At 42.8% G+C, this 23,993-nt stretch overlaps 1 protein-coding gene across 1 annotated transcript in view; it reads right to left on the bottom strand.

Annotated features, from left to right (window-relative positions):
* The window catches only part of CHRD (chordin), a 53,786-nt gene extending 43,473 nt beyond the window's left edge, over positions 1 to 10,313 (bottom strand). Inside the window, 2 exon segments of the mRNA XM_032224907.1 lie at positions 2,984 to 3,087; positions 10,133 to 10,313. Coding sequence (XP_032080798.1) covers positions 2,984 to 3,087; positions 10,133 to 10,313 — 285 coding nt within the window.
* Positions 10,314 to 23,993: the final 13,680 nt, after the last annotated feature.

The following is a 23,993-nucleotide window of genomic DNA, read 5'->3' as shown; positions in this document are numbered from 1 at the left end:
CTAGCACTTTTGTGTTTATTAAAGACAATGCAGAACCTTCCCATCCAGCAAAATCCTCCTGTCATTTTGCATTGAATGCTACAATTACTTATCTATATCTATATCTATATCTGTAGCTGTAGCTGTAGCTGTAGCTGTAGCTGTAGCTGTATCTATCTATCTATCTATCTATCTATCTATCTATCTATCTATCTATCTATCTATCTATCTACCTACCTACCTACCTACCTACCTACCTACCTACCTACCTATCTATCTATCTATCTATCATCTACCTACCTACCTACCTACCTACCACCTACCTACCTACCTACCTATCTATCTATCTATCTATCTATCTATCTATCTATCTATCTATCTATCTATCTATCTATCTATCTATCTATCATCTATAAATGGCAATCTCAACCAAACTTGGTACATAGATGACTAACTCTCTGGAAACAAATACTGTGGGAGTAACATCCCTAACACCCCTCGGGATGTGTATCTGTTAAGATACAGCCTGTTGCCTTCAAACGGCTTCTACTGTACTGCCGTAAAATGGCTTTTACTGTACAATGCAGTGGAGTTGCCATGATAATGGTTTCACAGTACTCCACAAGGGGGCCCCCTTTGGTAAGGGGGAAAATCCAAAATTAGAAATTAAATTATGTTAATTTCTACATTTTCAAAAAAATGGGCCTTTTTCCTGTCTAATATAGGATTAGGAGAAATAAATACCTGGGCAACGCCAGGTTATCAACTAGTCATTGATATTTTGCCTGGTTTATGAATATGGCATCAACTTTTGGCAGCCAAATAGATCCAAATTATTTTCACACTGATCTTACTATCTTACACTCATCTTAATATTCCTTCAAAGTGTGGGAGGAAGCAATTTTGAATTGTCCTTGTTATGCAAAGGAGATCATCCTGACATACGACCATTAATTCAGTGTGCGTTCGAAGTCACCATGGCGCTGGAAAAGGTGACGTATGACCATTTTTCACACTTACGTCCATTGCAGCTTCCCCATGATCACATGATCAAAATTCGGATGTTTGGCAACTGACTCACGTTTATGATGGTTGCAGCGTCCCAGGGTCATGTGATCCCCTTTGAGGACCTTCTGACAAGCAAGTAACCAATGGGAATAACCGGATTCACTTAAAAACATTGGTACTAACTTAACAACTGCAGGGATTCACTTAGCAACGCTGACAAGAAAGATCATAAAACGGGCAAAACGTACTTAACAACAGTCTTACTTAGCAACAGAAGTTTTGGGGGTGAGACGTTGCTCACGTGGCCCCGGGACACTGCAACTTTCATAAATATGAATCAGTCGCCAAGCAGCTGGATTTCGATCACATGACCACGGAAGGGATGCTGCAACGTTTTTAAGTGTGGAAAAAGGGTCGCAAATCCCTTTTTTTAGTTCTGTTATAACTTCGGTCACTAGTTGTAAGTGGAGGACTACGTGCTCTTATCACAAATACTTAAAGGAACCTGAACCTAAATAGAAAAGATTCTATTTATAAAATTTACTAGTTAATAACCTGGCATTGCCCGAGTATTTATTTATAGGGGGAAAATGTCCGGACCAAATGTAATTTCTAATGTTGGATTTTCCCCTTACCAGAGAGCCTCCTTGTGGAGTACTGTGAAGCCATTACCATGGCAACTCCACTGCACAGTAGAAGCCATTTTACAGCAGTACAGTAGAAGCCATTTTACAGCAGTACAGTAGAAGCCATTTTAAGGCACATAGGCTGTATCTTAACAGAATACACACCCCGAGGGATGTTAGAGGTGTCATATCCCCTCAGTATTTTTTTTCCAGAGAGTAAGTCATCGGGGTACCACGTTTGGTTGAAATTGCTCGAGGAGTTCCAGAGTTATGGTGGAACACACACACACACACACACACATCTCACAGCTGCAAGAATTGTTTTTGCACAGTACTAGAAAAATGAGGAAAAACTACAGAAGAAGATGTAATTTTTTAAAAAAAAACCTAGACTGTGCAGATTAACGTTAAAGATCAAAGAAAAAAAGATACTTAATAATTTTGAACACGGGCCTGTCCTATAAATGGGAAAGTATATTAGGTAAGCAAATGGATCCAGACAATATGCTGCTCACCAATCATTTATGCATGTAAACTGAAAATATATAAATAAATGTTTTTTAAAAAAACATGAACCGATTGTCAAGCATCTGAATGTAAATCATATGGCCATGGGGATGGTGCAAAGGTCATAAGTGTGGAATATGGTCATCAGTCACTTTTTTCCCCACTGGTGTCGTAACTTCCATTGGTCACTAAATGAACTATTGTAAGTTAAGGACTATTTGCATCAGGATCCCTTGTTCCAGAAACCTGGGAAATCTGGCCGATTCAACCGCACGCCTGCCTTTTTTTAAATAAAGCTTTTTTTATTTTTTCATTTTCACAACAATAACCGCATGTATACTGTTACATAACCAACATTTATTTTATATTATTAAATATTTGCATCAATTCGTCTTATCGTCCACCCCCAAGAACGATTCTTGGCTCTTCTGCTCTCCATACACCATATTTGTACCCTATCCATCGCTTTCTTCTCCCTCTCTCCTCCTCCCTACCTCCTTTCTTCCTTCTGTCATCCTTCTCATGTCTACTTCCCCTTCCTCTCTCTCTCTCTCTCCTCTCTCCCCTTTCCACTCCTTCATTCTCCCCTACCCTCTCTCCCTATCCCTCTCTTCTTCCTTACCTCTCTCCTCTCTTCCACACTCTTCATCTCATTTACTTGGTGTATTTCAGCCTCTGAGCAAGCTCCATTTTATGTTATATTATAATTTCATTTCAATAAACATCTTCAATTTTAACATATATCCTCCTCCTCCTTTTTTTGAAAGAAAAAAAGTATACATATAACCATTATATTTTTAAACTCCTCCCTCCCCAAACTTATTTTTATCCAGAATTTCACCTGCATCTTCAAATACACTTACCGGTTCGCAGGTGCACACCACACACTGCATGATGCCAAAGGGCTCCCCTAAATCAGGATGCCAGTTATCCTCCAAGGTGTAGAACTGGCCACCGAAATAACATCCTGCAAAGGAAAAAAGGGTTTTGAGTGCACCAGAAAACCAGTGCCTTAAGCTGGCTGCCATGTTTTTTTTCCCCATCTGCGGTGTGAGCTGCTGCTTATCATACCGTCACCTAGAACAGGGTGTCAAACTCGATTTCATTGAGGGCCGCATCAGGGTTGTGTTTGACTTTGGGTGGGCTGGTGGGGGGCATGGTTAGCTTGACGTCACTCGTGTCGGGGACGCCTGTGGGATTCCTGAGCTCCGTTTTCGCTGGCAGAAGCATGGCGGGCCAGTCTTCCTGTCAAGACACTGAGGATTTCGTGGCACGACAAAACCGCGGTCCACTAAAGCGCGCCCGATTAAAGCGCGTACCTGACGTCATCAGCAGCGCGACAAATACGACCGCGGAGAAAAAAGGGCGCTTTAAATAAAGCAAGCCGATTCACGTAAAGGTAAGGGTTAGGTTTAGGGTTAGGGTTAGGGTTAGGTTAAGGGTTAGGGTTAGGGTTAGGTTTAGGGTTATGTTAAGCGTTGGGGTTAGGTTTAGGGTTAGGTTAAGGGTTAGCGTTAGGTTTAGCATTAGGTTAAGGGTTAGGTTAAGGGTTAGGTTTAGGGTTAGGTTTAGGGTTAGGTTTGGGGGGGTTAGGGTTAGGTTAAGGGTTAGGGTTAGGTTTAGGGTTATGTTAAGCGTTAGGGTTAGGGTTAGGGTTAGGTTAAGGGTTAGGTTAAGGATTAGGTTTAGGGTTAGGTTTAGGGTTAGGTTTGGGGGGGTTAGGGTAAGGTTTTCGCGTTAATTTTAACTTTACCGCTCACAGTGTGATGTTTTCGTCGCGCTGTGATGATGTCAGGTACGCGCTTTCGGCGAGCGCGCTTTAGTCTACCGCGGTTTTGTGGTGAACCGAGGATTTAATAGCTGCCAGCTGATGTAAGAATGTAAGCTGTAGTTTGTAAGCTGAAGGCTAGGCTGATGAAATAAAGTTGATTCATTGCAGCTATAGTATAACCCTTTTAAGACTGATGGAAGGTCCCAGTGGTGGGTTGCAGGCAATATGCCCCGGTACAGGCCTACAGGTGAGCACCGGATACCATTCCACTATGATGCTCTGGAGGGCCCGCCCCCCATCCTTACCTGTATTTGAGCTCTTTGGCGGTTCCGCACATGCGCATGGAGCGTACGGCACCTGTGCGACGCTTAGCCAAGCCAGCTGGCGCACCGCGGAAGGTCGCAGGAGGTAAGGACGCATGTGTGCGCTGTTGCGTGCATTCATGTGGTGGCCGCCAGGCCCCATTACACCATACTGGTTGTAACAGGATCCGGAACCCACCACTGGGAGGTCCACACAAGTCTATATAAGTGGCTATTAGAGAGTTTTCTTCTTCTCAGCATGTATTCAGTTCTCTCCTTGTGTCTGTACTGAATGGTAAGGGGTTTTATCTTCTGCATGTGTTTGTCTGTATATAGTTGTAAACAAACCACTGTTAATTGTCTTTAGGCTCTGTGTGCTGTGTTGTTGCTCCTGGGTGTATCACATAAACCTAGTCACACTGCCCAAAACTCTGACATTTTCGCTGTTTCCAGGGAGGCCCCGGGCCAGAACTAAGCACCCCACGAACTGGATCTGCCTCCCCAGGCCTTGAGTTCGACATCCCTGGCCTAGACTGTTGGACCTTCATCCTGTCTCTCAAGGTCCTTCCCACACACCCTTACACCATGGGTATGTCTAGTTTGATGAAAAGAAAGACCAGCAACAAAGATGATTAGGGGACTGGAGGCTAAAACATATGACGAACGGTTGCAGAAACTGGGTATGTCTAGTTTAATGAAAAGAAGGACCAGGGGAGACAGAGTGTTCCAATATCTCAGGGGTTGCCAGAAAGAAAAGGGAGTCAAACTATTCTCCAAGGCACCTGAGGGCAGGACAAGAAGCAATGGGTGGAAACTAATCAAGGAGAGAAGCAACTTAGAACTAAGGATAAACTTCCTGACAGTTAGAACAATTAATCAGTGGAACAACTTGCCTCCAGAAGTTGTGAATGCTCCAACACTGGATATTTCTAAGAAGAGGTTGGAGAACCATTTGTCTGAAGTGGTGTAGGGTTTCCTGCCTAAGCAGGGGGTTAGACTAGAAGACCTTCAAGGTCCTTCCAACTCTGTTAGTCTATTCTATTCCAACCCGTCCTATCCTATCCCCTCCCCTCCCAACAGTCCCAAACTGGAGAGGAAACAATTTCCTTGCTACTTTATTGTTATCCCACTCTCCCCATCTCCATTACGGCAAATCAGCTGATCCAAATCACCATCTCCTACAGTCCCTACTCTTTATCTCCCCCCTCCCCTGGAAGCATTCCTTTGAATCAGAATTTCCCCAAGGATTCCTCTATGCTACATTCACACAACACACCTATCCAGCCAGCTAAAGGTTTAGCCATTGCTGCATTTATATAAAGAACTATACTTTATATATTGGGCAAAGAATGCAGTGTGAAACTGGCCCCTTTAGTCTAGGATGAAGCCTATAGAATAGAATAAGAATAGAATAGAATAGAATGGAATGGAAGAGAAATAGAATAGAACAGAAAAAGAATAGAATAGAATTGAATGGAATAGAAAAAGAATAGTAGAATATAATAGAATAGAATGGTATAGAATAGAAAAAGAATGGAATAGAATGGAATGGAATGCAATAGAATAGAAAAAAAATAGAATGGAATAGAATAGAATAGAATAGAAAAAAGAATAGAATGGAATGGAATGGAACGAACAGAATAGAATGAAGTGGAATAGAAAAGAATAGAATAGAAAAAGAAAAGAATGGAATGGAATGGAATGCAATAGAATAGAAAAAGAATAGAATGGAATAGATACAAAAAGAATGGAATGGAATGGAATGGAATGCAATAGAATAGAAAAGAATGGAATGGAAATGAAAATAGAAAAAGAATAGATGGAATGGAATAGAACGGAACGGAATGGAATAGAAAATAGAACATAGAATAGAATAGAAAGGAAAGGAATAGAATGGAATAGAATAGAAAATAGAATAGAATAGAAAAAGAGAATAGAACAGAATAGAATGGAATGAATGGAAAAAAAGAATGGAATGGAATGGAATAGAATAGAATATCATAGAAAACAGAATAAATAGAAAAAGGGAATAGAATAGAATTCTTTATTGGCCAATTCTGATTGGACACAGAAGGAATTTGTCTTTGGTGGATATGCTCTCAGTGTACATAAAAAGACAAGATGCATTCATCACGCATCATAAGGTACAGCACTTAGAGATTCGCAGAGAATAATAAAAAAAATAAAGAAACCATTAGAGAGCATTCCACCGTGCCATCATCTTGGAATATAGTGTGAATCCAGAAAAAGTGTGCATTTAACAAGTGAAACCTCTGCAGAGGGGAGCGCTCCACTGTGGAGACCGTAATCAAGGATCGTTCCGACGAAGAAAGCAGAAAATAAGAAACTAACACTAAAACAAATAGACAAGTGTGAATACTCAAGACAAGCAAGTGGGAAATGAGGCCAGAATGAAGGAGAATCTGCACTCACCTATTTATTTCAAGGGGGACTCAGACATCATCTGCCTCTCCCCCTCCCACCCCCACTGCATTTTAATTCCAAAAATCTGTCCCAGCGTCACCCAGAAATTCCTTTCTCCCCTAAGGTCTGGCTGCGCCTCCTTGGAGGTCCTTCCCACATTCAGAAATTCCTAGTATAGGCCTCCTGCGTGAGCAGGGGGTTGGACTAGATGACCTCCCAGGTCCCTTCCAACTCTGTTCCTGTTAAAAGACGGGAAAGAGGGTCGTGGGAAAGGATGGGAGAGGGTTGCAACTCACGCTGATGAGCAGAATACAGAATAGCAGATGGGGAAGGGGCCCTGGAGGTCCTCTAGTCAACCCCCTGCTCAAGCAGGAAACCCTTATACCATTTCAGATATTTAAATGGTGGTCCAATCTCTTCTTTAAAAGCCTCCCAGTATCGGAGCCCACAACTTCTGGAGGCAAGTCATTCCACGGATTAAAAGTTTCAAAGTGTCAGGAATCCCCCCCCCCCCTTATTTCTAAGTTGAGTCTCTGTTTAGGGACTCTCTACCTGTTATTTTTTGCCCTGCCTCCTGGTGCTTTGGAGTCCTCTTTGTGTCAGCCTCTCCAAAATTGCACCCCATGGCCACGCCACCAGTTTGCCATCCCCCCCATCCGCCCCCTGCCCCCATCTCTGCCTCCCAGGACACTCCCAGCTCAGCTCCCTCGGTTCCCCACGCAATCACCCCTTGTATAAATAAGGTGACCTTGACCAATTTGCCTCACTCTTTATATATAAGATTTTTTATTTTCATACAAATAACCACATACAATGCAATACAATAGCAGAGTTGGAAGGGACCTTGGAGATCTTCTAGTCCAACCCCCTGCCTAGGCAGGAAACCCTATACCCAGTTTCAGACAAATGGCTATCCAACATCTTCTTAAAGACTTCCAGTGTTGGGGCATTCACAACTTCTGGAGGCAATTTAATTATGCTAACTGTCAGGAAATTTCTCCTCAGTTCTAAGTTGCTTCTCTCCTTGATTAGTTTCCACCCATTGCTTCTTGTCCTGCCCTCAGTTGCTTTGGAGAATAGTTTGACTCCCTCTTCTTTGTGGCAACCCCTGAGATATTGGAAGACTGCTATCATGTCTCCCCTAGTCCTTCTTTTAGTTAAACTAGACATACCCAGTTCCTGCAACCATTCTTCATATGTTTTAGTCTCCAGTCCCCTAATCCTCTTTGTTGCTCTTCTCTGCATTACATCATAACCACACTATTTTGTATTATTCAATATTCTTACCATCCATCCCCAAAGATGCTCATTTGCTCTTCTGCTTTCTATACACACATTTATACCCTATCCATCACTTCCTTTCCTCTTCTCCCTCTCTCCTCCTCCCCACCTCCTTTTTTTCCCTCTGTCATCCTTCTCTTCTCTATTTCCCCTTCCTCTCTCCTTTAAGTCACTTCACTCTCCAACCTACTCTGGCTCTTCATTTCTCCCCCCCTCCCGCCCAAGTGTCAACATCTGTGCTTTAGAAAATGCCTTGCTTCATTCTTTTCTGCCTCATTTCGGCTGCAGCCTGACAAAATTGAGAATTTTGGAAGGTTGTGCAAAAATCACAGAGTCCCACTTTCCTAGAGTCCAATTTCGTATCTCTAGGTATGCACACACAGACACACACACACCACTGCCTACCTGTTTAACAGTTTTATTTAATTTATAGGCCGCCCAATCCTGGACGGAGGACCCGGCGGCTTACAGAAACAGACATTGAGAAAAATTAACACAGATAAAAACACGACAAATTTAAAAAGACACACTAGCATGTGCCCTCTTCCATTCTTTCCTTTCCCACTTTTGGAGATGATTGGGCTCTCTCTCTCTCTCTCCCTCCCTCCCTCCCTCCTCCCCTCCCTCCCTCTTCCTTCCTCCCTTCCTCCCTCCCTCCCTCCCCCTCTCTCAATAAACATGGACACTAGGATGGAAGCCTTAAATCATAATGGGATGCTGGGGAGATGCACCAATTGCTTTCTCTTACTGTGGAAATCTAGAAACAGGAGCATGTTGTGCAGAGAGCAGGTTATGGTGAACAGCGATGCTTTTACCTTTTCCCAACATTGCATCCGACGGTCACACCACCAGTTTTTACCTCCCCCCCCCCCCCCCGCCATCTCCCGGGACGCTCCCAGTTCCCGCGGTTCCCCCGTAGGCACTGCGCTCTTCGGGGTTAGACGGGGGTCTCGCCCTTCCAACGCACACGCTCCGCGCCTCCGCGATCACCGACCCATTACCGCCCCTCCGAGATTGGTAGGGTGGGACCAGGGGAGGCGGGGAGCGCCCAGTTCCCCCACGCGTCCGCATTTTCCTCGACGGGGTTATCCGGGGAATGGAGCGCAGCGACCGGGAAAGCGCTCAAGCCGTCAAAGCCAGCTGGAGACCCTTCGGTCCCGCCAGCCTCTTCCAAGAGAGCGGCCGGGAGAGGACGGTCTACAAAAGTGAAGGCTGAAACGTATGAGGAACGGTTGCAGGAACTGGGTATGTCTAGTTTAATGAAAGAAGGACCAGGGGAGACATGATAGCAGTCTTCCAATATCTCAGGGGTTGCCACAAAGAAGAGGGAGTCAAGCTATTCCCCAAGGCAACTGAGGGTAGGACAAGAAGCAATGGGTGGAAACTAATCAAGGAAAGAAGCAACTTAGAACCGAGCAGAAATTTCCTGACAGTGAGAACAGTTAATCAGTGGAACAGAAATTGCCTCCAGAAGTTGTGAATGCCCCAACACTGGAAGTCTTTAAGAAGATGTTGGATAGCCATTTGTCTGAAGTGGTGTAGGGTTTCCTGTCTAAGCAGGGGGTTAGACTAGAAGACCTCCAAGGCCCCTTCCAACTCTGCTATTCTATATTCTACAAAGAAGAGGAAGTCAAGCTATTCTCCAAAGCGCCTGAGGGCAGGACAAGAAGCAAGGGGTGGAAACTAATCAAGGAGAGAAGGAACCTGGAACTAAGGTGAAATTTCCTGACAGTTAGAACAATTAACCAGTGGAACAGAAGTTGTGAATGCCCCAACACTGGAAGTTTTTAAGAAGATGCTGGATAGCCATTTGTCTGAAATGGCATAAGGTCTCTTGCTTGAGCAGAGGGGGTGGACTAGAAGACCTCCAAGGTCCCTTCCAACTCTACTATTCTATATTCTACAAAGAGGGAGTCGAAAGCAGCAGAAGGTAAGACGAGACGCAAACAACGGATGGAAACTAACCACGGAGAGAAGCAATTTGGAATTAAGAAAAAACTTCCTACCAGCGAGAACAATTAATCAGTGGAACAACTTGCCTCTAGAAGTTGTGAATGCCCCAACACTGGAAGTCTTTAAGAAGATGTTGGATAGCTATTGGCTGAAATGGCATAAGGTCTCTTGCTTGAGCAGAGGGGGTGGAGTAGAAGACCTCCAAGGTCCCTTCCAACTCGGTTATTCTGTATCCCGCGAAGAAGGAGACCTCGCTCCGCTCGGAGGCAGCAGCTCCTTACCTTGCGCGCCCTTGGAAGGCAGCGGCTCCGTCGACTCGGGTTGGATGAGCAGGAGGGTCTTGGCGGGTCCCGCGGGCGACCCCGGGCCCGGCCACGCGAGGGCGAGGGGCAGCGGCGGCAGCAGCAGCAACAGCAGCGGCACCAGCTGGGCGCCCAAGAGGCTCATCGCGGCGAGGCTCATCGCGGATCCCGAGAGCGAATCGCCGCCCCCTCTGGACCAGCCCCGAGCCCCGCTGGGTTTTATAGGCTCCGGCATCGGCCGAGACCGAACGGAGGGCTATTCCTTGAGCAAACAAAGGCGAGGATTGCAGATCACAGGCCCAGCGGGGGGCGCCCTCCACACCGCCGCGGGGGAAAAGTGGTGGGGTCTGTACGCCGGAGGGATGGAGAAGGGGGGATCGGGGGCCCTCCCGCCGCCCCCCGCCAGCTCCCGCCCCCCGCGGACGAAGCCCATGCAGGGGGGGGGGACTCCCATGGGTTAGCCTAGTCAACCCCAAACGTCCTTCTCTGGACTTCTTTCGCTACCCCTCCCCCAAACGGCCGGCCGGCCCATACTCCCCTTCCCCCAAATCATCGCCACCGACCCCAACCCAGCCTTGTCGCTGGAGACATAGATCTATCTATCTATCTATCTATCTATCTATCTATCTATCTATCTATCTATCTATCTATCTATCTATCTATCTAATCTATTATCTCTCTCTCTCTTACCTGTCTATTTTCTATCTCTACATCTATCATCTGTCTCTCTCTTTTTCTCTTCCTATCTACCTGTGTCTGTCTGTCTGTCTGTCTGTCTGTCTGTCTCTCTCTATATATCTATCTATCTATATCTATCTACCACCTGTCTATTATCTTTCTATCTCTACATCTATCATATCTTTCTCTTTCTCTCTCCCTATCTACCTACCTCTATCTATCATCTATCTATCTATCTATCTATCTATCTATCTATCTATCTATCTATCTATCTATCACCTCTCTCTCTAGCTTTCTGTCTGTCTGTCTCTCTCTCTCTCTCTCTATCTATCTATCTATCTATTACCTGTCTCTTATCTTTCTATCTCTAATCTATCATCTCTCTCTTTCACTCTGTCTGTCTGTCTGTCTGTCTGTCTGTCTATCTATCCATTCATCCATCACCTGTCCTCTTATCTTTTTATCTCTATATCTATCATCTGTCTCTCTTTCACTCTGTCTGTATGTCTGTCCTGTCTGTCAATCAATCAATCAATCAATCAATCACCTGTCTATTATCTTTCTATCTCTGTATCTATCATCTCTCTCTCTCTCCTCCTCTCTCCCCCCTTCTCTCTTTCACTCTCCCTGTCTGCTGTCCGTCCGTCCGTCCGTCCATCCATCCATCCATCCATCCATCTCTCATCTGGCTTTCATGGCTCAGGCGGGACCTGAACTCATGACCTCCCACTTTCTAGGCTGGGGCCTTAACCATTTCCTCCTTTGTCTCCTTCCCTTCCCTCTGCTGACACCCATGAGTCATGGCCAGGATCCAAAATAGGATTATTCCAGTTGATGCCCTCAAATGGTTACGAAATAAACCTCTATCTATCGACTTATTTATTTTATTGGTCAACACCTACAAGGAAACAGGTATGAAAACGCATGAAAGAAATGGCACAAATAAATGGATATAAATAAGCAAAACATAAACACATAAAAAGAGTACATATCAGTGGGGACAGTAGGACAGGGACGATAGGCCTGCTGGTGCATTTATGCACCTTAGGCTTAGGGACCTCTTAAGAAATGTGTATAATGTCCACAGTAGACAGCTTAAGGTAAAAGGTATGGGGGGTTAGAGGAACTAACAACAGGATCGGGTAGGGTGTTCCACATATTTACTACTCTAGTGCGCATAGATGTGACGAGGAAGCCTTCTTCCCCTTATACTTTTGGAGACCACCCCCTGCCCGTACAGTTTGCACGCACACACACACCAACAAAAGCGCTTATTCAAAAAGGGCTTAAAATTGACCGGGGAGACCCCTGGCTCTGCCAACCAGGCCTCTTAGATCCCCCCCCCCAAAAAAAAACCCTTGCTAAAACAAAAACTTTGGGTCCCACCAGAAAGTGGGGCTGATCACCCCTTTCCAGCCCCCTGCTGAATAAGTTGCCCATTCCTCCAGAAGGAGTTCCTTCATAAGGATCCCCCTCTCTCAAGTATAGTCTATCTGCACGCATCAAAGTAATGTATGAAATCAGGCTGCCGGTCTCGCATTCTGATATGAACACAGACCCCCAGCAACTCCGTTTCCCCTTGAAACCAGTCCAGCTCCCGGCTCCAAACTGGGTTGACCCTTTGTCTGAAGTAGTGTAGGGTTTCCTGCCTAAGCAGGGGGTTGGACTAGAAGACCTCCAAGGTCCCTTCCGACGCTGCCATTGTATTCTAAATCTGTAAGCCTCCGTCTCCCTGCGTTGGCCTACTACAGCTTTCCCAAGAGAATTGGGGTGGGGTGGGGGATGATGGAAGCTGTCGTCCATCCCATCTGTTAATACCACTTTATAAGGCCTTGGTAAGGCCACACTTGGAATACTGCATCCAGTTTTTGTTGCCACGATGTAGAAAAGATGGGGAGACTCTAGAAAGAGTGCAGAGAAGAGCAACAAAGATGGTTAGGCACTGGAGATTAAAACATATGAAGAACGGTTGCAGGAACTGGGTATGTCTGGTTTAATGAAAAGAAGGACTAGGGGAGACATGACAGCAGTGTTCCAATATCTCAGGAGATGCCACAAAGAAGAGGGAGTCAAACTATTCTCCAAGGCACCTGAGGGTAGAACAAGAAGCAATCGGTGTAAACTAATCAAGGAGAGAAGCAACTTAGAACCGAGGAGAAATTTCCTGACAGTTAGAACAATTAATCAGTGGAATAGAAATTGCCTCCAGAAGTTGTGAATGCTGCAACACTGGAAGTCTTTAAGAAGATGTTGGAGAACCATTTGTCTGAAGTGGTGTAGGGTTTCCTGCCTAAGCAGGGGGTTGGACTAGAAGACCTCCAAGGTCCCTTCCAAGTCTGCTATTGTATTGCATTGTATTGAAAGTGCACAGAACTCTACCACTGCATCCACGCCCTTTCACCCTTCTGGAATTGGCAGGTGCACCCCACCCCCCAAAGGTTTGTTGGCCTTAGGATTGGGTGCAGAGGATCTGTCCTTGCCTTGCTTGGAAACTTCCCTCTTGATATGCAATCTGAAGTGAGGATGGTTGAGCGAAGGTTGGTGTTCTGGCTGAACATCAAACAGCAATAGCAATAGCAATAGCAATAGCAGTAGACTTATATACCGCTTCATAGGCCTTTCAGGCCTCTCTAAGCGGTTTACAGAGAGTCAGCATATTGCCCCCAACAATCTGGGTCCTCATTTTAACCCACCTCGGAAGGATGAAGGCTGAGTCAACCCTGAGCCGGTGAGATTTGAACCGCTGACCTGCTGATCTAGCAGTAGCCTGCAGTGCTGCATTTAACCACTGCGCCACCTTGGCTCTTGAGAACATGAGAAGTTGGGCAAACTTCTGAAAACATTTAAAAAAAGAAGGAAAGAAAGAAAGAAAGAGAAAGAGAAAGAAAGAGAAAGAGGTAAGGAGAGGTGGGTGGGAGGGAGAGAAAGAGAAGGAGAGGAGGGAGGAAGAGAGAAAAAGAGAAGGAGAGAGGGTAGGAAGGAGAAGACAGAGGGTAGGAGTAGGGGAGAAGTAAGGGAAGGAAGAAGGGGAAGGAGAAGAGGAAGGAAGGAAGTAGAGAAGGAAGGGAGGGAGAAAAGAAAGAAATGAGAAAATAAGGTGGTGTCATAGCAGGTGTAAAGGATGGTAAACAATACGTTCCAAATTATACCTTATAACCTTTTAAATGGAATAATAATATAAGAATGGCAAAGAAAAAGAATAACTATATGAATGTATACCTATAACTTTATGTAAGAGAATAAATGACAGTAAAAATATAAAGCACAATATAGGTAATAATACTTGATCATAAGTAGCTAAGTATAAATAAATAAATATATATATATATAAATGGATAATGAATAACGAGATTATGAACGCAAGATAGAAATGTATAGAAGGGAAAACACTAACTGCAAAGAAACCGATTCGGAAACTGCTGTATGATATACGATGGAATTTATTGTTCCTATGTTGTTTTCAAGTTATGTGGTTATTTTTGTTAATGTGTTTATGTGTTCTGTTGATGTGCTTATGTATATAAATAAAATTCAAAAAAAAGAAAGAAAGAATTAAAGAAAGAATTAAAGAAAGAGAAAGAAAGAAAGAGGGAAAGAAAGAGAAAGAAAGAAAAAAAAGAGAAAGAAGGAAAGAAAGAAAGAGAAAGAAAGAAGAGAGAAAGAGAAAAATAGATAGAAAGAGAAAGAAAGAAAGAAAAAGAGAGAAAGAGAAATGGAGAGAAACACAAGTACAGAGAAACAAAAAAAAGAGAGACAAATATACAGAGAAAAAAAATGAATGTGGGGACCGAGAGAGAGAGAAACACAGAAAAGAGAGAAAGACCAGAGAGGGTGAAACAGGGAGAAGTGCATGCGTGCGCACACACACACACCGCACACAGAGGGAGAAACAAATGGAGAGAGAGAGAAACATAGAAAGAAAGAAACAGAAAGAGAGAGAAAGAGAAAGAAAGAAAAAAGAGAGAGAGAAAGTAACAGCAGCAAAAGAGAGATGGGAAGGCTGGAGAATGCCAAGCATCCCTCCATATTAACTGGAGGAGTGGAAATTTTCTAGCTTTTGGGCAGTCAAGCCTCAACTTGCAAAGTAATAGAAGTGAGGTGCGAGTGAGCAAAGGGGGCCTGGAACAAGCTTGGTCAGCATGGGAGTGAACCAGCTGTGTTTTGTCTGTAACACATGGACTTTATTATTTTCTTCATCTTCGGCATGAAAACGTTCCGGCATGACTGAGCAATGTGTTGGAATGATGAAGAAACTTCCTGTAAAATAATGGGGTAAACAGGGAGAGGGACAGAGAGAGAGGGAAAGAAAGGAGGGAGGGAAGGGAGGGAGGGAAGGAAGGAGGGGGTTATATGCCAGGTGTTCTGTAGCAAGATTTGGGGAGGTGTTTATTTATTTTATATCCGTAGGATTCTTGTTCCCATCACAAAGTAAGTTTAAAAGACAAACCTTACAGTCTTTGTTTATAGCCTTCGATGAAAAGTTCCAGATTCTTTTCTTGGTTAAAAAAAATTAAAGGTTTTATCCCCCCCCCTCCACATTTTTTTCATTTTTGGAGCTCGCGTTATAACTTTCTGAATAAAATCAAATGAAAACAAGGCAAAAATAAAAGGCGCAGAAAGGAAAGTTGGGCTGGCAGGGAGGAAGGACGGTAGCCCTCTTCTTACACAGAAATCCTGACCTTTACGAACACAATTTGAGCCCCAAATCCCTGTGGTTAAGTGAGATGTTTGTTAAGTGAGCTTTACCCGATTTTACAACCTTTTTGCCACAGTTGTTAAGTGTATCACTGCGGTGGGTAAACGAGTAACCCTGGTTGTTAATGATTCCGGCTGTATGATAACCTGTATTCTGTATTGTTGTTAGTTGCAAAGTCGTGTCTGACCCATCGCGACCCCATGGATGACGTTCCTCCAGGCCTCCCTGTCCTCTACCATCCTCTGCAGTCCATTTAAACTCACACCTACTGCTTCGATGACTCCATCCATCCACCTCATTCTCTGACACTTCTCCAGGGAGTCCTTCCTTCTCATTAGGTGGCCAAAGGATTTGAGTTTCAGAAGATGATAGATAGATAGATAGATAGATAGATAGAGATAGATAGATAGATAGATAGATAGAAAGAAATAGATACATACATAGATAGATACTGAAGAGAGAGAGAGAGGGAGGGAGGGAGGGAGGGAGAGAGAGAGAGAGAGAGAGAGAGAGCGAGAGAGGGAGAGAGATATTGAGATTCAAGTGGCCAAGCATCTGAATTTTGATCCCGTGACTATGCCGTAACGGCCGTAGATGAGAGAAATGGCCATAAGTCACATTTTTTCCGTGGTGTTTTAACTATGAACAGTCACTAAATGAATGGCTATAAGTCGAGGACTGCCTTGTAATTGGATTGCTGAATCAAGTTGGGAATGGCAAGGCTTAAAAATATGTCCATGATGCAGATCATGAAAGGTGGAGCTTGACAGGCAGCTAGTAAGACCTCACAGCTACTACTACGACATGGTAGAAGGATTGAAGAGTTCAACTTGCAATAACTTTACACGGTGTGTGTGTGTGTGTTCTTTTTCTGCTTACAGTGTAAGCCATTTTCTCCCTGCCTTCAAGCATTTGCGAGATTTCTTTCTCCTTCATATGTAGAAGAGATTTTTCTGCCTGCTCAAGAGTCCTCAATTGGCGGATTAGCTTGGCGCTACTCAATAGGATTTCCTGCACAGTCATTCAATTGTTGTGGGGTAGGAGGTCAGACTGATGGGGAGCTAGGATTCTTAGAGAATTAAACTTGTGTATTCGCTCTTCGATCATTTGGCCTCGCTCACCCATCCCAAATAGTCCTGATGACTTTTTGGTATTGTCTGCTATGTATATGTATATGTATATGTATATGTATATGTATATGTATATGTATATGTATATGTATATGTATATGTATATGTAGATGTATATGTATATGTATATGTATATGTATATGTATATGTATATGTATATGTATATGTATATGTATATGCATATGCATATGCATATGCATATGTATATGTATATTATAATGTGTATGCATATGTGTATGCATATACTGTATGTGTGTGTGTGTGTGTGTGTATCTGTTACATCTATATATCTATATATTTATATACCTTTAGTGGTATGTGTATGTATGTATGTATGTATGTATGTATGTATATGTATATGTATATGTATATGTATATGTATATGTATATGTATATGTATATGTGTATATATATATATATATATATATATATATATATATATATATATATATGATGTTTCTGTCTGTCCCTCGTTATCTCTCTCTCATCTATCTATCTATCATCTATCTATCTATCCATCCATCCATCCATCCATCCATCCATCCATCCATCCATCCATCCATCCATTTATAATCTGTCTGTCTGTCTGTCTGTCTATCTATCTATCTATCTATCTATCTATCTATCTATCTATCTATCTATCTATCTATCTATCTATCCATCCATCCATCCATCCATCCATCCATCCATCCATCCATCATCTATTTATAATCTGTCTGTCTGTCTGTCTGTCTGTCTGTCTGTCTGTCTATCTATCTATCTATCTATCTATCTATCTATCTATCTATCTATCTATCTATCATCTATCTATAATCTGTCTGCTTTTCTCTCCCTATCCATCCATCCATCCATCCATCCATCCATCCATCCATCTATTTGTCTGTCTGTCTGTCTGTCTGTCTGTCTGTCTGTCTGTCTATCTATCTATCTATCTATCTATCATCTATCATCTATCTACTACATCCCTCCCTCCCTCCCTCCCTCCCTCCATCCATCCATCCATCCATAATCAGTCTGCCTGTGTGCCTGCCTATCCATCCATCCATCCATCCATCCATCCATCCATCTATCTATAATCAGTCTGCCTGCATGCCTGCCTATTTATTTATTTATCCATCCATCCATCCATTCACGTCGATGGGTGCTTCGTCTTAGCTGTTAGAATGGTAATAAGAGTTAACCGGAGAGGCAGTTTCTGTAAGCAGGGCAACAAGATGAGGCTAGAAACAGCACCAGAATGTTTCCTTCCTGCCTTCCTTACAGATTAGCCCTGGAAAGTGGAAAAAAAACAAAAGGAGATTTCTTCCACAACCGTTCTCCCAACTGCTTAGAAAGTTACCAACCGGTTCTCCCGAGTAGGTGCGAGTTGGCTGAATCCCACCACGGGAGCTATGGCTTCAAAAAGGGAATTTCCTCCTATCAGAGAAAAATCATAATAACGTCTTTTCAGGATCCTGCTGCTGCCAGGAATTTTAAAAAGGTTGCGCTGGGCTTTCCAAAAATTAAACATCTGACATCAGATCAGTGAAAAGATGTATATTTTCTGCCCGTCCAAAACATTGATCATCGGTAATGTAAACCATGAATTGGCTAAACCTTGGCCACTTTTTTCCACAAACAAAACTATTGCAGACAACCCATTACCATGTTTGAACCGTTATTCACCCAACAACTTCCCCCCCAAGAGCAAATAATCAACAGGATGTGCACATGTAATAATCTCTGAGCCGAGGCTTGTCTTCGCTTATGCTCCAAATGCGATCCTTAGTCAGAGACAAATGTCTTCTTTGACACTCAACTTGCAATCCTGCTGGATTTGAGGTGGCTTTTTTTTTTAAAGTTTTTTTATTGTATGGTTTTCTTCATTTTATATCACAATTTCAACTTTGCAACAGTGATATACTGGCTGTATCAGCACTTTTAAAAATATACATGATAGAATAGAATAGAATACGATAGAATAGAACAGAACAGAACAGAGAACAGAACAGAACAGAATAGAATAGAATAGAATAGAATAGAGTTCTTTATTGGCCAAGTTTGATTGGACACACAAGGAATTTGTCTTTGGTGCAGATGGTCTCAGTGTACATAAAGAGGAATAGAATAGAATAGAATAGAATAGAATTGAGTTCTTTATTGGCCAAGTTTGATTGGACACACAAGGAATTTGTCTTTGGTGCAGATGGTCTCAGTGTACATAAAGAGGAATAGAATAGAATAGAATAGAATAGAATTGAGTTCTTTATTGGCCAAGTTTGATTGGACACACAAGGAATTTGTCTTTGGTGCAGATGCTGTCAGTGTACATAAAGAAGAATAGAATAGAATAGAATAGAATAGAATTATAGAATTCTTTATTGGCCAAGCGTGACTGGACACACAAGGAATTTGTCTTTGGTGCAGATGCCCTCAGTGTTCATAAAAAGACAAGATGCATTTGTCAAGAATCATAAGGTACAACACTTAATGATAGTCATAGGGTACAAATAAGCAATCAGGAAACAATCAATATCAATATCAAGGATACAAGCAACAAAGTTACAGTCCCGCAGTCCTAAGTGGGAGGAGATGGGCGATAGGAATGATGAAAAGAGTAATAGTAATAATAATGTAGCCTTAGCGAATAGTTTGACAGTGTTGAGAGAATTATTTGTTTAGCAGAGTGATGGCATTCGGGGGGCGGGGGGGAAACTATTCTTGTGTCTAGTTGTCTTGGTGTGCAGTGCCCTATAGCGTCGTTTTGAGGGTAGGAGTTGAAACAATTTATGTCCAGGATGTGAGGAGTCTGTAGATATTTTCACAGGCCTCTTTTTGGCTCGTGCAGTGCGCAGGTCCTCAATGGAAGGCAGGTTGGCAGCCATTGTTTTTTCTGCAGTTCTGATTCTCCTCTGAAGTCTGTGTCTGTCTTGTTGGGTTGCAGAGCCAAACCAGACAGTGATGGAGGTGCAGATGACAGACTCAATGATTCCTCCGTAGAACAGAATCAGCAGCTCCTTGGGCAGGTTGGGCTTTCTGAGCTGGCGCAGAAAGAACATTCTTTGTTCTGATTTATTTTGATAACGTTTTTGATGTTAGGTGCCTATTTTAGGTCTTGAGATATGATAGAACCTAGAAACCTGAAGGCCTCTATGGTTGATACTGTGTTGTCTAGTATTGTACGGGGAGGTAGCGTAGGAGGGTTTCTCCTAAAACCGACCACCATTTCTACAGTTTTGAGTGTATTTAATTTGTATGCCTAATAAAAATAGTTCTGGTTTTAGGTCTATTTGTTGTTTTGGCTTTTTTCAGGGGACTGGGCAGGGTGGCAGTTTAACACTCAGGAGCCCCTTGTAAAAATGCCTCCCCCTTCCCCTCTCTTCCTCCTCTCTCCTATGCCCTGATTTGGCCACACGAGACCCAGCTTCCAGGTTCAGAGGAGATCAAAGGAGCAAGCATCTTTGCAACTTCTCCAAGCCCAGTGTTGGTCTCCCAGGAAAGGGAGGGGAAAGCATGTTTGGCCTAAGGATTATTGAATGCATTAGAAAGGGAAGATTTAATGACACCCGCTATATATCCCGGGAAGGGTGTTTAAAAGGCTGGGGCTCGCTAGCATCACCTCCCCGGGAGGGAGACTCGCCACACAAGGAGGTCAGGAGATGGATGGAAGCAAATATTTGTGGCAGGTTTCGCAGAGCGGTGAGAAAGAATTCCATTTCTTCGCCCAGCTTGTCTCCGCTTACACACCCAGGCGGAGTGTGCAAACTGGTGGTGGAGGGGGTGGGGCGGGCTAAAGATCTAACCATTTGACGCCCTCTTTTTATTGGATTCATTTATTTCTAGGTTCTATCATATCTCAAACCCTAACATCAAAAAAGCACAACAAAGAATGTTCTTTCTGCGCCAGCTCAGAAAGTTCAAACTGCCCAAAGAGCTGCTGATTCTGTTCTACGGAGGAATTATTGAGTCTGTCATCTGCACCTCCATAACTGTCTGGTTCGGTTCTGTAACCCAACAAGACAGGCACAGACGTCAGAGGAGAATCAGAATGGCAGAAAAAACAATTGCTACCCACCTGCCTTCCATTGTGGACCTGTACACTGCAAGAGTCAAAAAGAGGGCTGTGAAAATATCTACAGACCCCTCAGATCCTGGTCTTAAATTGTTTCAACTCCTATCCTCAAAATAACACTATAGGGCACTGCACACCAAGACAACTAGACACAAGGACAGTTTTTCCCAAATGCCATCACTCTGTTAACAAATAACCCCTACAACACTATCAAATTATCTAAGACTGTATTACTATTATTCTTCTCTTCCTTCCTAGTATCTATCTCTCCCCACTTACAACTATAACCATGTTGCTTGTATCTTTAAAATTTATATTGTTTTATTTGTTTCCTAGTATTATTTGATTGCTTATTAGTAACCTATGACTATCATTAAGTGTTGTATCTTATGATTCTTGATAAATGTATTTTTAAAATGTATATACCGTATACACACACACACACACACACACACTACTAATATGGTAATTTATACTTATATTTCTTCTACACATATTATTCTTTCAATGTTCTTATTTCTATACAATACATCTTATATCTATTTATGTACATATACTATTCCTCTTATAACTATTATTCTGTACTATTTTATATATCTTACATTTCCCCCCTCTTATTAATTGTGTGGTTTTATGACTGTTTTCTAATTTCTTAATCTTTTCTCCTTTAATGCTTTCGTATTCTTTGCATCTTTCCTCTAGCCATTTGTACCATAATTTCCACACTAAGTAATTCTCAGATTCTCCTTTGTCTTTTATTTCTTTTGTAAGTCTGTTCATTTCAGTGGACAGATGAATGTATTTTTTTAATGCACACTGAGAGTATAGGCACCAAAGACAAATTCCTTGCATGTCCAAACACACAATAATAAAGAATTCTATTCTATTCTATTCTATTCCATTCCATTCCATTCTATTCTGTACTATTTTATATACAATATATCTTACATTTCCCTCCTTTTATTAATTGTGTGGTTTAATGATTTTCTAATTTCTTAAACTTTTCTCTAGAATAAAGAATTCTATTCTATTCTGCATTCTATTCTATACTATTTTATATACAATATATCTTACATTTCTCCCCTCTTATTAATTATGTGGTTTTATGATTTTCTTGTGTGTCCAAACACACAAGAATAAAGAATTCTATTCTATTCTATTCTATTCTGCATTCTATTGTACTCTACTCTACTCTACTCCACTCCACTCCACTCCACTCCACTCCACTCCACTCCACTCCACTCCACTCCACTCCACTCCACTCTATTTCAGTTCTCTGCTTCTGGAGGAACTCAAGAGGTTCAGAAAAAGAGGAAAACAAGCCACAAACAGCACACCCAAAAACTCTTTAAAAGGAATGTGTGCATTTAAAACAGAGCTTGTTTATTTTGCAAAGGAAAATAAATCTGATGCTACAAGAGCTGTCATCCTTCAAGTGTCTGAGGGCATACAAAGTAAGACCATCTAAAGCTCAGTAGATTCTCTTTTCATATATCCCCTAATTGGTGGGCTGATCACAAGAAGGTGCTTTTTTTCCCACCAAGAGGCAACTGGGCTTTCTTGTTTTTTTCTTTGAAGACGTTTCACTTCTCATCTAAGAAGCTTCTTCAGCTCTGACTGGATGGTGGGGAATGGAATCCAGTCAGAGCTGAAGAAGCTTCTTGGATGAGAAGCAAAACGTCTTCAAAACAACAACAACAACAACAACCAGAAAGTCCATTTGCCTCTTGAAAGAAGCACCTTTGGGACAACCGTGAGATGGCTGAGAATCTCCATAAACATTTTTAGACCATGAGTATTTAGAACAACAGAGTCGGAAGGGACCTTGGAGGTCTTCTAGTCCAACCCCTGCCTAGGCAGGAAACCCTATACCATTTCAGACAAATGGCTATCCAGCATCTTCTTAAAGATTTCTGGTGTTGGAGCTTTCACAACTTCTGGAGGCAACATCTGTTCCACTGATTAATTGTTCTCACTGTCAGGAAATTTCTCCCCAGTTCTAAGTTGCTTGATTAGTTTCCACCCATTGCTTCTTGTCCTACCCTCAGGTGCCTTGGAGAATAGCTTGACTCCCTCTTCTTTGTGGCAACCCCTGAGATATCGGAAGACTGCTATCGTGTCTCCCCTGGTCCTTCTTTTCATCAAACTAGACATACCCAGTTCCTGCAACCGTTCTTTATATATTAGTCCCCAAATCATCTTGGTTGCTATTCTCTGCATTACATCATAACCAACACTGTTTTGTATTATTCAATATTCTTACCATCCTTCCCCAAAGATGCTCATTTGCTCTTCTGCTTTCTATACACCACATTTATATCCTATCCGTCGCTTCCTTTCCTCTTCTCCCTCTCTCCTCCTCCCTACCTCCTTTCTTCCTGCAACCGTCCTTTGTATGTTTTAGCCTCCAGTCCCCTAATCCTCATTGTTGCTCTTCTCTGCACTCTTTCTAGACAAGGCCCTCAACAAGTAGCCCTCAACCACCAATTATTTGTTTAGTGACTATTCACAGCTACAATGCCACGGGGATGGGGGGGGGGAGTGATTTACAACTGGTTTTCACATTTACAGCTGTTGAAGCAGAACAGAACAGAGTTGGAAGAGACCTTCGAGGTCTTCTAGTCCAACCCCTTGCTCAAGCAGGAGACCTTACATCGTGTCAGACAAGTAGTTGTCCAATCTCTTCTTCAAAACCTCCAGGGATGGAACGCCCACAACCTCTGGAGGAAAATTCAGTAGCCAGGTTTAAAGGGGTTGTATGAATGCCCGTAGAGGGTACGTCCAACTGGCTCTTCCTTCACCGAGGAGGCCTCCCTGCTCAGTCTGTCTGTTTGTTGAAAGATTAGCCACTCAAACTTTTCTTTGTTTCCCCACTTTGTCCCAGCTTCAAAAGAACCTCATCCCCCCTCCCTCCCAGACCCCAGTTCCATCCTGACCTCCTGCAGGCAATGCTAACAGGAGGCCTTTAATGTCAGGATGATAACCCGGGTTTTTTTTGAAAAGGCGGGGAAGGGGAAGACGTCCGTGAATGGGGGGACAATAGCACCCGGATGGGTCCAGTGTCTGAATTCTTTAATTTGAATTCTTTTTTAAAATGCTTTTCATTGGGCAATTTATATTCGTTTTATATCACAAGTTTCACCTTGAGAGCACTTTAATATCGGTATAACCTCACATGTACATGCAGGTTGTTTTCTTCTCTTTTTCTACCAACTAAAAATTAGCAACGTATACTGATCTACCTACTGTGCAGTTTATATATATATATATATATAGGCATACAGG

This window comes from Thamnophis elegans, chromosome 10, assembly GCF_009769535.1.
Source record: "Thamnophis elegans isolate rThaEle1 chromosome 10, rThaEle1.pri, whole genome shotgun sequence".
Lineage (NCBI taxonomy): Eukaryota > Metazoa > Chordata > Lepidosauria > Squamata > Colubridae > Thamnophis > Thamnophis elegans.
The sequence above is the reverse complement of the archived record's forward strand: the minus strand, read 5'-3'. Positions and strand labels throughout refer to the sequence as shown.